At 48.4% G+C, this 17,105-nt stretch overlaps 1 protein-coding gene across 1 annotated transcript in view; it reads left to right on the top strand.

Moving 5' to 3' along the window:
• Positions 1-1,173: 1,173 nt before the first annotated feature.
• The window catches only part of TNFRSF21 (TNF receptor superfamily member 21), a 34,672-nt gene continuing 18,740 nt past the window's right edge, over positions 1,174-17,105 (top strand). Inside the window, exons 1-3 of the mRNA XM_054179918.1 lie at positions 1,174-1,372; positions 7,170-7,824; positions 9,860-10,357. Coding sequence (XP_054035893.1) covers positions 1,325-1,372; positions 7,170-7,824; positions 9,860-10,357 — 1,201 coding nt within the window. The 5' untranslated portion in view covers positions 1,174-1,324. The remainder of the gene's footprint in view (positions 1,373-7,169; positions 7,825-9,859; positions 10,358-17,105) is intronic.

Genomic DNA, 17,105 nt, shown 5'->3' on the forward strand with positions numbered 1-17,105 from the left:
TATTCAACCAGCTGTGTATCAACACTCCCAGGTCATTTTCTGCCCTGCAGCTTTCCAGCCACCCTGTCCCAAGCCTGTAGCATTGCAAGGGATTGTTTGTGACCCAAGTGTAGAAGCTGCTGAGTGGTTCTCTCTGCCTGAGGGCAACCTGAAATCATCTCTGAGCAATCACATCAGCTGCTGCCAGCTTTAATGAGCAGAACAGTGCAGATATTTCCACAATGAAGTGAAGAAAGGCACGAAGTGCACAGGAATATAAACCCCTCGTTTTCTAGATGAGCTGCAAATTTTAGCAATGCTTCGTTCCAACTGTTAAAATACCAAGGTTTGGAGTTCCTCAACCTAGTGCAGAACACAAGCTTGTAGTGTTCATGGGGTTGTCACCCAAGTGCAGGACCCTACAGTTACTGGCTGTGCTAGACCATGCAGTTGGCCTCAGCCGACTGATCTAGCCTATCCAGGTCCCTCTACAGAGCCTTCCTACCCTCAAGCAGATGAACACTCCCATTGAGGATTTTCCATATGCTCAGTGTGTGGCTGCTCAGCACAAAGATAGATTTGGGGTGTGCGTGTGTGTCTGGGAGCTTGCTTTGGGAGAGCCCCTGTGAGCATCACTCTCAGCCCCATGGCTCTGCACACCCTACAACAGGTCACCGAGGTGAAGTAGCTGGGGAGCCCCGGGGCTGATGGGACGCTGCTTTAAAAATGCCTGGAGGAGCCGCGGTAAGTGGGGGTCTGCTGGCGCAGAGACCCAGGGAGGCTGCGGTGGAGTGGGGATGGAATATAGGAGAGGTGGAATAAGGGGGAGGATACAATATGGAGAGAGATGGAATATGGGGGAGGTGGAATATGAGACGACGGAATATGGGGGTAAGGAATATGGGAGGAATAGAATATGGGGTGATGGAATATGCGGGGGTGGAATATGAGGGACGTGGACTCTGTAGGGGTGGGCTGCAGGAGATGTTGAGGCGGGCGCCAGACTGCGCGGGGCTTAGCCGGGGGGCGCCCTTGCGCGCCGGCTTGCGCGGCCGGGTGACGCCACAAAGGCAGCCCCGCCCCGCCGCGCCGCCCCACGTGCGCGCCGCCCCGCCGCGGCAGTGCGCAGCCGGCGGCGCCGCAGGCAGGTGGGAGCGCGGCGGGCGGCAGGGCCCCCGCCCCGCCCGGCCCCGGCCCGCCGCCATGGGCGCCTGCCCCCCTCGCCGCCGGCCGCCGCCGGCCCCCCGCCCCGCTGCGTGAGGCAGCGCGGCTGGACGGGCAGCGCTTCGCTCGCAGCCCCCCGCTGCGCTGCGCGGCGGCCCCGGCTTCGGCTCCGGCCGCCACCATGGGGGCCGCCGCGGCGTGCCGGATCGCCGCTGCCGGCTTCTTCACGGTGAGTGTTCGGTGTGTGTGGGTCGCTCCGTCCCTGCGCCTTCCGCGGGGGCAGCGGCGCCGCCCGTGCAAGATCCGCGTGTCCGCGGTGGAAGGCGGGATGTGCTGCAGTGCGGGGCTGCTCGCCCGCCCCGCCTGCCCGGCTGCAGGGTGCTGTGTGCTGCCTGCCGCGGTGGGGGCAGTGTTTTTGGGAAGGTGTGTGTCTATCTGGGTGTTCTGATGTCCCTCCTTTCCGCCGTGCGTGCTGTGAGGTGTGTGGTATTCCCCTCTGCCTTCCCCGAGGGGTGCTGCCTGCCCCAGCCCTTGCACTCCGCAGCTGGATGTAGTGTCCCCTTCTCCATCCTCTCCATCCCATTTTTACTGCAGGCGGGCAAAGGGCGGCATCCTCTCTGGAGACTTCATCTAGGGCTATGCCGCACCTCGAGCTCTGAGCGGATCCTTGCTTCACCCCTCTGCCCCGCTTGGCACTGGGCTAAGATCCATCCATCTCCCACCTCCAGCTGGCATCTCTTGCCACCCTTTAGACGGGCAGCAGAACTCACTGCTGCTAGTCGCAGGCAGCAGCCCTGAGTTAACACAGAAATTCTTCCTAGGGTGTTCACCTCCAGCTCTACCTACCGAGGTAGGGCCCTTCCTAATCAGCACATCAGGGCTACATCCTGTCTTTTTGGGGAGAGACAGTAATTCGGTGTGTCAGGCACACGCTGCAGTAGCTGCGGCTGGGTTGTGTAACCAAGGAGTGCACTTGTTCTTGAACTCAAGGTGGATCTTAGCAAGCTGGTGTTGGCTCTACAGGAATCGGAATAAACCAAGAATAATACAGAGCTGGGGAGAGCATTAGCCGGGAAACAGCTTCGTCACTTTGAAGGCAAAGGTTCACTTTGCACGGTGGTGAAGCAGATGGAGTCAGTGTATGGTGCTAGCTGGTGCTCCTGAGCACTGATTTCCTGCTGGGAGAGGTGAAATCTGCTGTGTGGAAATGAGATCTATTGGGGAGCTTGAGATACTGAGCTTTAGCTGGGTTTCTGGAGGTCAGTTTGGAGTGGTGAGTATGGAGGGGAAAGAATGATATAAAGGTGTAGGGAAATACAGCAGCAATATTGCAAAAGGAAACCAGGCGCTGAGCAAGCACACACAAATATTGCTTGTGTGTCACCTTTGTGGGGTGATGGCATGAGCAAATGAGCTATAAGACAGAATTCCTATTTGCTCATGAGCTGGCAGGATGCTCCCTTGGCCACCAGCCCGGGCTTCATCAGACATCTTCATCTTCAGAACCTTGGGCAATTCCCTTTGGCCCCACAAGGAGTCAATGTTTTTCCAGCCCAATAGGAGAGTGTTAAAATCAGTAGTTGGTAGGTCTCTTATGGGTGCAGCAAACCTCTATCAGCCTAGCTGCTTGTTTTTCACATGATTGCATAAGGCTGGTTGCAGTTTCCCCTCCTTGGCGTGGGCTTTGGGCACCCGCCGACTGCTGCATGGTAGTTTCCACCATCTCCCTTGATGCCTTTGGTGCAAAACGATGGGATGTTGCTTTGCTTCAACTTGGGGCTTTCAGAAGCCTGAGGGATTTAATTTGCTTGAAGCAAAACTGTGGCTGCTGGTGATGGCTTGCAAGGTCAGGTTGGCACTGCCTGTAGGAACAGCTGCTGGGTTTTCCTTCACAGGGACCAGATGTGGTCCCGGTTGGTGCTGCTGCCTTGGCATGCTTGGCTGCCTGTATTTTCCTCTTGAGATGTGGTAAAGGGATTGCTGATCAGGGTAAGCCCCGGACTGTCAGCTTCACAAACCCGGAGCTGGTCACACTGCAAGAAGCAGAAACTTGCTTTGCTCTTGGGCATTCCTCACAGTCAACTTGTTTCAGAGTGCGTAACTTGATCCTTTTTACAGGGAGTGGGAGGGAGATGGATTCCTCCTGTCTGCAAAGTTACTGTAAAACTTCCAGACCAGTTTATTTGTCTTTCTGGGTTTTAGATTTTGGGTTTTTCTCCTTTAATGTTGCAAGTGACTTCCCGGTGCTGGTTGGCAGAGGGTGCAGCTGATCTTTGGGAAGGGTGGTGGGCTGTGGAGCCTGTCCCTGACCTGTGCCAAGGCATTGCCATGGAGCCAGCTGCCGTTTCCACCAAATTTTGCTGGTTTTGCTGGGAAACGGTTTCCAGGGTATCAGTTTAGTACTGTTGGTCCATGCTCACTTACCGGTCTCTACTTCTGCTCTTCTCTGCTGGGATTGAGTGCCCTTCATTTAACTGGCTTTTGTCTCTTTCTCAGTTTTGGGTTTATTTTTAATTGTTGTTTAGGTTTATTGCCACCTCTCTGTGGGACTGGTGGCAGGACAGTACCCTGCACAGCACTGTGCACAACAAGAAGTTATGACTGTCTTGAGGCGTCACCCCATTTCAGGATTCAAATGCCTGTTGATGAGCCAAATTTCTTCTGGTGTTTTGTTTCACTGGATCACCAAGTGGGTTTGGGTCCTGAATGGGCCAGTGTATTCCCAGCTACATTCCCCCATGCATGTGCTCAAGAAACTTTCAGCCCCCTAAATCTATTTGCTGCCCAAATTGCCCATCAGGTCTCTCTTGCACCCTGCAATTAAGAGGGTGATGGAACCGTGGTATAGGTGTGGTCATTGAGATGGAGTTGTCAAGCTGGGTGGTGGTAAAGTGGGTCATGCTCATGTCAACTCTGGGGTGCTGCTGGTTCAAGGATTTGTTTGCAGCCAAGTGTGAAGGTCCCCTTGACTGAGCTGTTTCCCTGTTGTGAGGAGTTGACAATGAGAATATTCCCCAGCCTGATCTACTTTCTTTGTACCTTAAAACCTCCACTTGCTGGAATAGGTGGGGGTGTATGGGAAGCATCTTCACCCATGTCGTGCAGGGCATTGATGCTGAGCTGGAGATGCTTGTTGGGATTGTGGCCGCACTGTCTTGCCTGACCCTTTTGGCTTTAGGTTTCAGAGCTGCTCCTATGCTGAGGTGAGCATAGAGAGCAGCACCAAAACTGCTTAAACCCAAATCTACTCCTCAGTGTTGTCTTGCACTGATTCCTATTTTTCTGCATTCTTACCCTATATGCTTTCTCTGGTATTGCAGTAATGAAGTGTTATCCAGTGGCTAAGCAGAGTCGGTTCTTTGCTTTTTTCACCAAAGCTGGGTGTATCAGCCAGAAAGATCTGGTTTTGTGCACAGCAGCAGTCCTGAGGATGAGAGACCAAACCAGCAGACACTTTTTCTCTGTTGAGTGTCCTGGCTCCTGCTCCTGGCTGTCTCTTTCAGAGAGCTGAGTGGTCCCAGATACAAAATGTGAGCAGTTGGGGTTTTTTTTTAGGGAGCAGAAGTATCAGTCTGAAAAAATAGCAGGTGTTCAACACTGCTTGGTCTTCCTCTGCTCAGACTTGCTGTTGTCTCTATTGGAAGTGTGTGTGCAGCTGAAGATCTAGAGATCGCCAAAGGTACCAGTGTTGCTTTGAGATAGGGTTTAAAAAAATAAACTTAAACCTAACAAAACCCAGACACCTGGTGCTGTTATGGTAGTGCAGGTCCCACTGGCTTTAGTTACCCAGCTGAGTGATGGAAAGATGCTGGAGATGAGAAGGGAGACCAGGAGGGGACCTGTGGCACATGTTTTATTTGGGTTATGTGTGGATTTCCTGAGGTCTGGCTTCACGCAGACAGAGAATGCAGAATCAGAGGTAGGAAGACACAGCTCGTCCTCTGTAAGCCAGGAGAACTGCTGTGTGTATTCCTCTCCCAGTGCCCTGTCCCCCTCAATACATGGCACAGGGAGAAGGATGGGTAACATGCAACGCCCTATGCAACCTCAAGAAGTCTGATTCTGCTGTGTCTAGTTTGATAATCCAGAGTTGTGCCATGAAGACTGAGGGGTGGTGGCAGGTTTCCTTAGAGCCAGGTAAGCACTTTGTTATATCATGTCTTAGGGGAGGGGAAAAATGAAATGCGTCCTATAAGTCTTTGCTGCCTGCCAGAGCAACCCCGCTTGTTAATTCGACATGCTGTAAGTAGTCTGGCCGGTGCAGGATCCTCGTCAGCTCCTGTGGGCTTGCCTGCTTCTGCCTGCTCTGGAATTGCTGCTTCAGGACAAAAATAAATAAATAAAAACTGAAGTGTTTCGTACAAATATTGAGCTGTAAATTATTTAGTAGGTGAAACAGAAATGTGCTCTGTGTTTCCAGGAAGCAAGAGACTGCACCAAAAATGACGTGGTGTGGCTTGCGGCTCTGCTGCGATGTGCCTTCTGCAGAGTCATGTTGTTGGGAGGCTTTTTTTTAATCTTCTTTTTTCCCCTTCTGATATATTCTTGCTGGCTCATAGCCCAGAGTAGGTAGCAGAAGCAAGAGATGAGGGGTTGTGTAACATAGCCAAGCGATTTATGTGCCTGGCTGTGCGGTTGAGAAGCATTAGGATCTTTCATCTTTTTACCTTCGGCATAGGAAAGCACCTTTGGAAGTTCAAGGTGATGTTGGCGTTCCTCTCGCACCCTCCCAACTCAACCTGCTGCTGCTGTTTGAAAATAATTTTTCAGTTGCTTTGCCTCTTGAATGAGATTGTGTCAGCCTCTCTTTTGATATGCCTTTTGTCCCCAGTGCCTTATCTCCGCTGGCATAAATGACATGAAGTCCATGGGCAGAGGTCCTCTGGAGGAAACGGAGGTCCTGCTTGGTAGATGGAGCTTCTCTTGGAGCTTCATTTGGAGATTAGTAGCCTCAATGTAAAGGAATTAAGGAAATGAAGCCCTGGTACTTGCAATAGGTAGAGATAAACAGATTTGTAGTTGTCATCTATCCAAGAGCAGCTGATTGCAGACTTTTTACCTGTTTCTGATGCAATGAGGAACTGAGTTGCAGCAGGGCTCCTTCAAGAGATTAAAAACAGTGACAGGTTTTCTTTCCTGTTGCTGATGCATTTGGTTTAAAATGGATTCAAATGTGGTTGCAGGGTCAGAGCAGAACATCCCTTGTAGTCTCACCAAACCCTATGCTTGCATAAGATCATAAAAATGATGAGAGGGCAGAGGGGCTGAGAAATAGTCTGTAACAGCTGCTAGCCTGGATTTCATCCTGTTTGGCATAATTTTGAAAGGTAACTATTTGAACAAGTGCAGATTACCAAATACAGAGAAGGAGAGTTTTACAGGTCAGAGCTGCCACCTGCATGTGGTGGGTTGGTTTTTTATTTTATTTTCATTGGACCTTTTCAGGAAGCTCCTGGCTCGTGCTGTAGCATCTCAGCCTTGAAATGCAAACCTGGTCTGAACTCCTCTGAGGTGGCCAGGTAGCAAGTACTGCTGAAACACAATTAGCAGTATATACTACCGTGGCAGAGTTGCAGTGTAAATGATGCTTAGTCCCACTGCAAAGTGTGGTATCAAGTTTAAGGAGTTATAATTGTAGCCAGTGGTGTGTTGGGGAAGTGTGTTGCTCTCTGCAGTGGTTCTCTTCCACCCTGACCTTGCACTCCTGGGTGTAGAAACATCTCTGTGGTCTCGCAGCTCTGGGCCATTGTGGTGGGTTGAAATTACCCCCAAAATAAAATTGCCAGACCAGCTCAGTTGGAAGCAAATGAAGCTATATTTACAAGCAAAATTACAATCTAGAGCTATGAAATGCAGTTAATATGTACAAAATATACAATATTTACCTGTATTTAGAATTTATAAACAACACAAGAACCCCCCTGGACAAAACCACAGCCATCCCTTGTGATCTTGCAAGGGATCTCTGGCAGAGAGGGCCATGGTTGCATGCCACTGTTAATAAATATCTCCTGTCTGTCTTCCAGCTGCTTGTACTCCTTGGCACCACTGATAGCCAGTCGAAGCTGACCTCTGAGCAGAGTGCCATCAGCCTCCCTCCTAGCAAGTACCGCCACCTCGACCGTGCCACCAACAAAGAGCTGATCTGTGACAAATGTCCTGCAGGAACCTACGTGTCTAAACATTGTACGAAGAGTACCTTAAGAGAGTGCAGCCCTTGTCCAGATGGGACCTTTACTAAGCATGAGAATGGCATAGAGCGGTGCCACCCTTGTAGAAAACCTTGTGAACTGCCAATGATTGAGAAAACTCATTGTACTGCCTTGAATGACCGCGAGTGTGCTTGCCTGTCTGGTACATTTCAGACGAACGATACCTGCATCCCTTACACGGTGTGCCCAGTTGGCTGGGGCGTCCGCAAGAAAGGAACCGAGACAGAAGACGTTAGGTGCAAGCCGTGCCCTCGTGGTACCTTTTCTGATGTGCCTTCTAGTGTGATGAAGTGCAAAACATACACTGACTGCTTTGCGAAAAACATGGTGGTGATCAAACCAGGGACGAAGGAGAGTGACAATGTATGTGGTTCTCCAGCGTCTCTTCCGAATACGTCTTTGACTTCATTGAGCACTGAAGTGGGTGAAGAGCCCTATGAAGTTCCACCAACTACTCATCTTCCCAAAGGTAGTGTCTACCATTGAAATGCGGGCACAGTTTGGTTGTGGGCTCATATTCCTGCCTCAGTCAGGATTTGCTTTAGGGTGTTAAAGGGCAGCCTACTCTAAAGTGTGGATGGTGTTTTTGCTTCTTGTCCAGATGGCAGCTTCAGAGTACATCAGGTTGCCCTCACTTGTTTTAAACCAAGTTTAGTGATGCTTTCACCAAGGCTGTAGTAATGATTGTAGTCCTGGCTGTCCTACTGTTTGGACTGGAAGGAAATCATGCTCCCCGGCCACTTCTTCCATCTGTGTATTGTGCTGGTACAAATCTTTGTGCATTTGTGGCCAATCTGACAAGAGTGCAGCAGGAAAACCTCAGCAGAAGAGCTTAGTTCCACCAGATGTCTTTCCAGATGAATTCACTGCCTTCCTGCTGCCTTTTTTCCCTTACTATGCCAGCATATTGGCTTGAAAGGGAACTGCTATCCAAAAGGTGCTCCAGGACCTAGACTGTGCTGTAAATTTTATCTTTAACCTCTAAGTTTTCTATTATTTATCACTGGTGGGAAAAATCAGGTTAAATTCCCCATTCTCTTATGTAACTGGAAATGATACATCTTCAGAGTCTTTACTGGAGATGTTTAATTCATGGTTGGTTCCAGTGGTACTGTGGGACCCCATTTGAGGTGGTACTCGGCACTTCCTGGGAAGCAGCCTTTTTACAATAAATACCTCACATGGGTCATTTGGTCAAAAAGATGCAACTTCTGGTGGCCTGTACACTTGAGCTGATGAATGCAATAGAAGGAAAGTATTGACAGTGGTGAGCTCCCAGTGCCTCTCCTTTGCTGGGTCTCAAAGATGGCTACGGCATTGGTGTATCATTGAGAGAAGACACGAGGGTGTTCCCTGAAATTGAAATCAACAGTAGGCAATTAGGTAAAAGGGAAAGCATTTTCCCTGTTTGTGTCCTGGTCAGAGTATTTTGGGTAACAGGCAAGTCACAGAATGTTAGGGTTTGGGACTGAGCTCTGGAGATCATCTCTTCCAACACCCACGCTAAACCACGTTCACCTAGAGCAGTGATTGCACGCAGGCAGATTTTGAGTCTCCTGAGGAGGAGACTTCACAACTTCTCTGGGCAGCCTGTTCCAGTGCTGTCACCCTCAAAGGAAAAAAGCTTTTCCTCACGTTCAGATGGAACCTCCTGTGTTCTAGTTTGTTCGTGTTGCCCTTTGTTCTGTCACTGGGCACCAGTGAAAAGAATCTAGCCTCATCGTCTTGACATCCTCCCTTTAGATATTGATAAGCATTGATAAGATCTCCTCTCAGTCTTCTCCAGGTTAAAGATATGATTATACCCACTCTCTGGCTCAACTGGGATGAGATATGATCTTCAAAAGTCAGGTTTTCAAGCCAAGCTTTAGTTTTTGCCGCAAAAGCCCTTCCTCTTCTCACCAGGCTTTAGTCATGCATCTGGCTGAGGTCCGAGAGCTGTTGGTTGATAAGAAAACTCAAAAGAGAAAGTAGCTCTTAAGAAGTTTGATTGCTTCTCTTTCTTCAGAAACCTGTTTTTCAGTTGATGCATCCTTAGCTGCTTGCAGTGTGTCCTGAGAAACCCATTGGAGAGGTAAAAAAACCTCTAAATTGTCATGTGTTTCTAGCTCAAATACCACATTCCACAACTGGAGAAAAATTAACCATAGACCTAAGAAAGTAAAAACCCAACTCTCTCAAAGCTGTAGGTTTTCTGAGAAGTACTGAACGTGGGACAAACAGAGATTGACCACATGCCTTCAATAACAATATATTTTTTTTTTCAAATGAGCTGCCACTAGCCTTTTAGCCAACAAAGGTCAATTTTCCCTTTAACCTGCCTCTGTAACTGTACCCATCTGTTCCCAGAGCCAAACCTCAACTTCACCTCTTCCCTTTCTTGCTGTGTGGCATTGGGTTTCTGTCTTCAGGCCAAGCAAATGCTCAGGCAGGCCTTACACCGTGATGTGATGCCATATCACGTCTCCAGTGCTGTGACACTGAACTCTCCTTTCCTTTCACAGGTCTGAACTCTTCAGTTCTCGATTTTGCCCCCTCTCCAACGCTGCGTGCACCCAGCAGCATGGTGGAGCCAGCAGGCTACTACAATGAAACTTTGGCCAATGAGACGAATGGTGCCAGCGGGGCCTTTGTGGGCTCCGGGGCCGCCAGCCAGGCTCAGAGCTACCGGCATAAGCAAACCAGCCAAGCACTGGAGAAGCAGCCATCTCTGGAGATGATGGGCGGTGAGAAGTCCAGCGTCCCATACAGGCCCCCCCGGCGAGGTTCACAGAATGTCCACCAGCACTTCGACATCAACGAACACTTGCCATGGATGATTGTCCTCTTCCTGCTGCTTGTCTTGGTAGTTATTGTTGTCTGCAGTGTCAGGAGGAGCTCACGGACTCTGAAGAAGGGACCCAGGCAAGATCCTAGTGCCATTGTGGAAAAAGCTATTATGAAAAAGTCCACCACCCCCACACAGAACAGGGAGAAATGGATCTATTACTGCAACGGACATGGTGAGCAGTGGCCACGGGGGCTGTGGTGGGTAGTGTTCTCTCCACCATTCTGCATGGTGCTTTGTGGGGCTGCTTCCACATCCAGTGACCAGTTGCTTTTCTGACTTGCTGGGTCTTGTAGAAAGAACAAAGCCCATATACTGTTTCCTCAGATATTTCTTCATCCATAGCTTCTCCTGCTTCCTGTTCCCATGGTGTTTCCCTTCTGCTGAAGGAAGGGTTTGTGTCACCTGCTTGCCCCAGCTTCTCTCTTTCATCTTCCCACCTATCCTTAGTAGAAGAATCTTGAATGAAGGCTCTTGTTTGTGTGTGTTGGGTTTTTTTTTGTTGTTGGTTGGTTGGTTTGGTTTTGGGGTGTTTTCCCCCCCTTGCAACTTTTTTTGTTTCACAGTCTCTGTTTTCTGTGTGACTCAGGCATGCATCTGGTTGTTTTTCGTTCTGTCTTTCCCTCCCCCATCTGTTTCTGGACAGCTGAGTCATACCTCCCCTGTTGGCACTGCCTCAGTTTCAGGTTCTTACCCCTAAATCCTGGCTGCTGGCTTGTGTCCTCATTTCTTCACCCATATTGGAACCAGGAATGTTTATCTTGAAGGCCGTGTCATGGAGGCATATGGCTTCATGAGTGTCACAAGGTCTTCCTGGATGCTCTACTTTGTAATGTGTTTGGTTCTTTCGATGGATGACTTGCTGTCAGCTTTTTTGATGGCACCTTAAAGATGACCCATTGTGGTAATTAAAATTTGTAAAAATCAATAATAAATTAATGATGACATGACACCAAGCAGCCGTGATCTCCCTAGCAGGAGCATGGTTCTTCCTCTGCAAAGCTATGGTGGCAGTTTGGCCCCTCCCTGATCCTGTGCGCTGCACTGCAGCCGGCACTGATGAGCCCTTACGTGGGGTTGAGATTGCTCAACCTTAAACATCCGTTTGCAGTTAACCTTTAGAAGAGCACATTTAATAAGGGAGGGGGCAGACAAAGAATGGATTGGAAAAAAAGATTGGAAGGTTTAAGAGATCAGTTCTTGATGAAAGTCATCCTTGAGTGCTTAAGTACAAAGCAAAGAAGGCTTTGAGTAGGGTGTCTTCTGTCATGCACTCTCTTCTTCCTGCTGCTGAATAGACCTACGCTTTGTTTGCTTTCATTAATGCATTTATAGAACCAGTAAGGTCTTGTTGGAATTAGTTTTGTGCCTTCTCCTGTGTTTGTGCTACTTATCAGTTTCCTTTTAACTGTTTTGAAGTCTTGGGATGCAGTTTCTTGAGCTTTGTTTGTGGTAATTTTTCCCAATAACCCTTGCACTCCATCATCCCTAAAACCTGTTGTACCCCAAGTGTGATCCCTGAGCCTCTGGTCTGTGGTCTGCATCATGGTTGCAGTACCTTATTAGACATTTTTATTTGTGGGCACTACCAGAAATACTAGATGGCTTTGGCATGGGTTGTTGGCCAAAAGTGGTAGTTTGTTACTAAGTTATTAAGATTTTTCACCCTAAATCTTAATTACCAGTTGGCTTATTTTCTGACTCTTTCCTGGGTTTTGGAGCATCTCAGAGCAAGGTCTAAGTTTTTACAGGTCAGGGAGTGCTTGAGTGCAGGGACCAGATAAAGTTGTTTTAGGTAAGTGTAGCTCTAGTTTCTAACCTGGTGTTTCGGACCATGTGGTGGCAGGCTGCAGCTGGCAGCCCTTCTCCCTGGAGGCCATGAGCTGCCTTTGGGGGCAGTGCTATGTGTTAGATCACCAAGCATGATCTGGGTTACAGAAACTGTACTGTAATAGAAGGTCATACATGGTGAGCAGTGAGGCTATGTTAGCCCATTTAGGTATAACCCCACCTCCCAGATCTTACCATCCTTTGGGGGGCAGCATTATTCATGGGTAATCCTGTGCTTCCTGAAATGAGTCATTCTGATATTCTTGGTGATCCTTTAACAGCTGAATTCAGTTTGTGCATCAAATCTACAAAATACTTGCTGAGTTTCCCCCTTACCTTGGGAACTAAGCTAGTTGTAACAGCAAAATTACACTTAGGTTGTAAACTGGTACAGTATCTGACGAAGTCTCTTGGGTCTGGAAGCAAAACTGCCCAGTTACTCTGGGCTCCTGGCTGGGCAGTTTTGCACATCCCTCCCAGGCATTCTTGCAGTAGTCACGCTGGTTCTGTGTTCTTGTGGGTGCTTCATGACTTCCTCCTGCCACTGTGTGTCCTTAGTTGAACTTTGTGCAATGAAGGCAGGCAAACGAGCACAAACCAATTTGTCTTGCCTTTGTCTTGCTTTTAGGGCAGCTCTGATGTTGCCTAAATCACGTTGCGTTATCTGAAAGGGCCTTGCTCATTAGTTCTTACTTGCTGGTGGTTCTCTGTCCTGTCTGGAAACTACTCTCCTCTTCAGTGGTGTATAAATCCCTCTTTGGTTTTCCTATTGAAGTGTGTGGTTCTTAGTGCTCTTTTCTTGAATGAGAGAAGATCTAGTGTCATAGAGGAGTTGACCTTTTGTTTAATAACTAGCTGTGCAGCTAAGATGCACTGCAGAGCTGCAGTGTCATGGCTTAGCTTTCTGCTCCAGTAGTGTTTATACCCAAATCATGCTTCCTCCTGAAACAGCATTTCAGACAAAAGTAAATGATTTTGTGAATATAGCTAGGAACAAACTTCAGGCTGTTGCAGAGGGGAAATCTTTCCCCTTCTGTTCTTCTGGCGCAGATCCCTCCATGATAGGCAGTTGGAGCAAAACATCCATGAATATGAGGACTACAGGTGCTTCCCAGGTTATCGGATGCTAGCCTGGCTTGTGGTTGGACTAGAGGTGTGGTGGGCAAGTGGGGGCTGAAGCCCCAGGATCAGGTGCTGGCAGTGCACCCATGTTCGTATGACCTTCCCACCTATATGTTGGGTGGCCAAGCCAACAAGGGGTTAGGGCGTGTTTATTGCTGGGGCAAAGCCTGTGTACTTAGCCGTTGCGCACAGTCTGCCCCCGCTTCTTCCGAGTTTACCTTCTCTCCCTCCTAATCCTTTCAGTAAACAGCTTTAACCTTTGAAAGGGAAGACTGAGTCTGACGTAGGTACTGCAGCCTCTGCTCAGAAGAGCTGTGCTTGGGTGGCTGCCCGAGCACCTCTCAAGCATCCAGTGGTGTCTGACTGGCATCCAAGGCTTTGCCAGTTTGGAGGATTTTATTTCTGATTGATTCAAGCCCATCAGTTCTGGGTGAAGCATAGTCAGGGTGCCAATAGTAGTGCTTTGTGCTTGAACACTGTGTGTCACTGTGGGTGGGCTCCTTCCCAAAAGAGGAGAATTTTAGCATGGAAGCAGTGGCTCAACCTCTTGCCCATTCTTAAGGGTGCTTGATAAACTGAACTGATTTAATAGTTGAGATAGGTGTGCAGTTCCGAGTACCTCAGTCCTGAGGTTGTCATGGGGCATTTCACTTGTCCTCATCTCCCCATGAGCTGGTATCTATGCCCTGTGCTTTCACTGATCATTATACATGCCTTAAATAACAGCCCAAACCTAAAAATAGTGGTAGCTTGGGAGGCTGGTGTTAAAACTAGACCTGTGTCCTTAACATGGACATGTTCCAGCCAAGATGGCAAATGCCAGTGATTCTCACTGGATTAAATGGTTCAGAGGTCTAGGAACAGCTTGCAATGACTAACAAGCTGAGTTAGCAGCCAGCCTACCTTCACATGTGTCCGTGTGCTTGTCCCCACGACAGGGACTCTCCCAAGAGCCTGAGTCTCATCTACGTGGGATCAAGAAGGTGGAGCAACACTAACAGTGCAGCTGTGGTTGGAGAAACTGTACCTCTGGCTGCTTCAGCTGGCTCTTACATTGTAGCCCAGCAGAGGAGAATCCAAAGAAAAAATTTGCCAAAAATTCCCAAAGAGATTGTCAGCATGGTGCCTGGACAGTGTGGGTACTGGCCTGATAGAACTCTGTGGTTTTAACCTTGAATGACTGCTTTCTTTCAGAAGATAAAAACTAGCCAACACAGTGGAAACACTTCAAACAATTCCTGTGTTAGCAAATACTAGTTCCTTTTCTTCAGCTGTTTCCAAAGGCAAGGAGCTCTGCTTGCAGAAACCTTGCAATAAAACTTGAGAGTTGAAGCCTGTCTCCTGAATGTCTGATGCCTGGCATCAGTCTATGCCAAACATGAAGACAGGTCTGAAATAATCTTGCAGAAGTTGCTGATAGTGTTGCTTTTGACTTTCATTCACCCAGTAGCAGTGGGTAAAAGGCAAAGACCATTCAAAAGATTAAGGTTTGGGGTAAAACCTGTTTGTAAGAGTCACTACCTGAAATGATGTACCAAGAGGCAAAAAGAGTTTGGTGATTTTCTGATTATTGTTTTTTTTTTGAGTTGAAAGACTGAAGAACAGATCTTGCCAGCACTGGCCTGGCATGAGATGCCATTTCCCTCTTATTTTACTTGAAGTCTTATAATTGCACATTATTGTAGTGGGTGGTGAGATTGAAGCCAGGAAACTGTTAGTTAAGCAATCAGAAGAATAAACTGTTCTGCAAATGCCGTTTGCAGCCAAGATGGAGCCGAGGCTTGACTGCAGGTAGAAGAGTGTACATTGAAAATGACTCAGGATCAGAGTGGGGAGTTGAGGGTTGATTCTGGAAAGAAGAGTGTCAGGATTTGGGGGTCTTGGATGCTCAGTTGTCAGGTTGCCAGTTGTCAGCACACTGGGAGGCAGGATCTTTTAGGTTGGTGATTTGTAGAGAGTAGGCTTGTAGCTGACTGCCACAGGACTAGAGTTAGGCTTGAGTTTGGTCTGCTCCCAAGGAAGTCATTTAGAGTATTGAAGAAGGACAACATCCTTGTGTCTTGGAGAGCCTGACACTGACTGCAGCTCTGAAGTGTCCCTGTGTGAATGTAACCAGCCAGTCTATCGGCAATATGCATTGGGACATCTGGGTCATTGCAGGCTTGTCCTTATGTGGAATCAGCTACTCGTTTATGGTTAGTGTTAGAAGATGCTTATCTGAGTCAAATTACTTGATTCTTTTTCTTTTTAGAGAGTCAGCACATTGACTAAAATCCCACACATAACTAACGTGTTCTATAGATCCATCACCTAATGAAGGAAGCAAGTGTATGGAAACAACCAAGCAGGGAATATTCTTCCTCAAGCCTGGTGTCACTTCCTGTCCAACTGTTAGCCTAAATAAGGAAACACAGCTGCAGGGATGGTACTTGCAGGTCTATGAGGAGTTAGTGCTTTTATGGATAAATGAGCTGAAAGCCACTTAGTGTAAAGGTTTTGTTTTACAGAGAGTTTTCCCTTTGATCAGTTCTGGAGGGAGTTACAACTTGGTGGCAGGAGCATCATGCTGGGAGGCAGGGTAAGGATGCAAGAGCTGCTGTGGAAATGCATGCCTGGGGACAGCCTCTTCTGCATGTCTGCAGACCATAGGGTGAAAAGCTTCACCAGTCTTGAACTGTGATGGGCGTGAGGTTTTGTACCCAGATTAGAGATAGGAGAGAGTTGGCCAGCAGCATCTCATGAGGGCAGGTGTGCCCACTGCTGTTAATACAATTTGGTAATTGTGGTTACACCTGGAGACGAGTGGCCCTGGGTTTGTGTGCAAATCCTAATGTGACTTTAGCAGGCAGAGCGTGAGATGAGAAATGAATCTCTGACTACCTGCCAAAATGGAGAGGTGGAAGATGTTTGGTTTGCTTTTTTTTTCCAAAGCAATCTCTCTTTAGGCATCTGCGGCTTAATGATCTGCAGATAACTGCTGGTCCTCTAATGCTACCTTATCCACCTCTGCAAAGTGAGACCCAGGCAGAAAGGGAGCTTGTTAAATCAGAAGGGGTAGGTATGTGCTGTGCACCACAATGAATATGCATGCTGTAGTACTGCTGAGGCTTGAAACAGGAATGCTCCCTGACTGAAGCCTGTTCAGCTTTGCAGGAACTCTGTGTTTGCTCCATCATGGACATGATTCTTTGCTTCGGAGTGGAATTAAGCAACTCTTCATCTGCAGTGCAAACCTCTGCCATGGGAGCTTTGGGATGACATCTGATGAGTTTGAAACACTGTCTTCCTCAAACTACTTAACTTTACTCAGGTTTACCCCAAGCGCCTCCTTGACCTTTTGGAAAACTGTGGAAGCTAAAGGGTGTATACAGGAGCTGACCAAGGCTTCATGATAAAAGGAAACCTTGGAAAACAGAAATGAGGAACACTGCTTAGAGAGGAAACCTAATCGTGTGCACATTTATCCTATTTTTTGCCCTCTACTCAGCACTGGTGAGGCCACATCTGGTGTACTGTGTCCAACGCTGGGCTTCCCAGTACAAGAGAAATATGGATGTACTGGATAGAGTCCAATGAAGGACCACTAAGGCAATGGAGGGGTTGGAGCATGTCTCCTGTTAAGGAAAGTCTGAGAGCTAGGACTGTCCAGCCTGGTGAAGACAAGGCTCAGGGGATCATAGCAATGTGCATAAACACCTGAAGGGAGGGTGCAAGGAGGACAGAGCCGGGCTTTTTTCAGCGGTGCCCAGTGACAGCACCAGAAACTGGGCGCACTGAAACACAGGAGGTGCCATCTGAACATCAGGAAACGCTTCCTAAATCTGAGGCTGGCCAAGCACTGGCAGATGTTGCCCAGGGGAGTTGTGGAGTCTCCATCTGTGGAGGCAGATATCCAAAAGCCACCTGGACATGGTCCTGGGCAACTGGCTCTAGGTGGCCTGGTTTGAGGAGGGAGGATGGATCAGATGACC

The sequence above is a fragment of the Dryobates pubescens genome, chromosome 3 (genome assembly GCF_014839835.1).
Source record: "Dryobates pubescens isolate bDryPub1 chromosome 3, bDryPub1.pri, whole genome shotgun sequence".
In the NCBI taxonomy this organism is placed as follows: Eukaryota; Metazoa; Chordata; class Aves; order Piciformes; family Picidae; genus Dryobates; species Dryobates pubescens.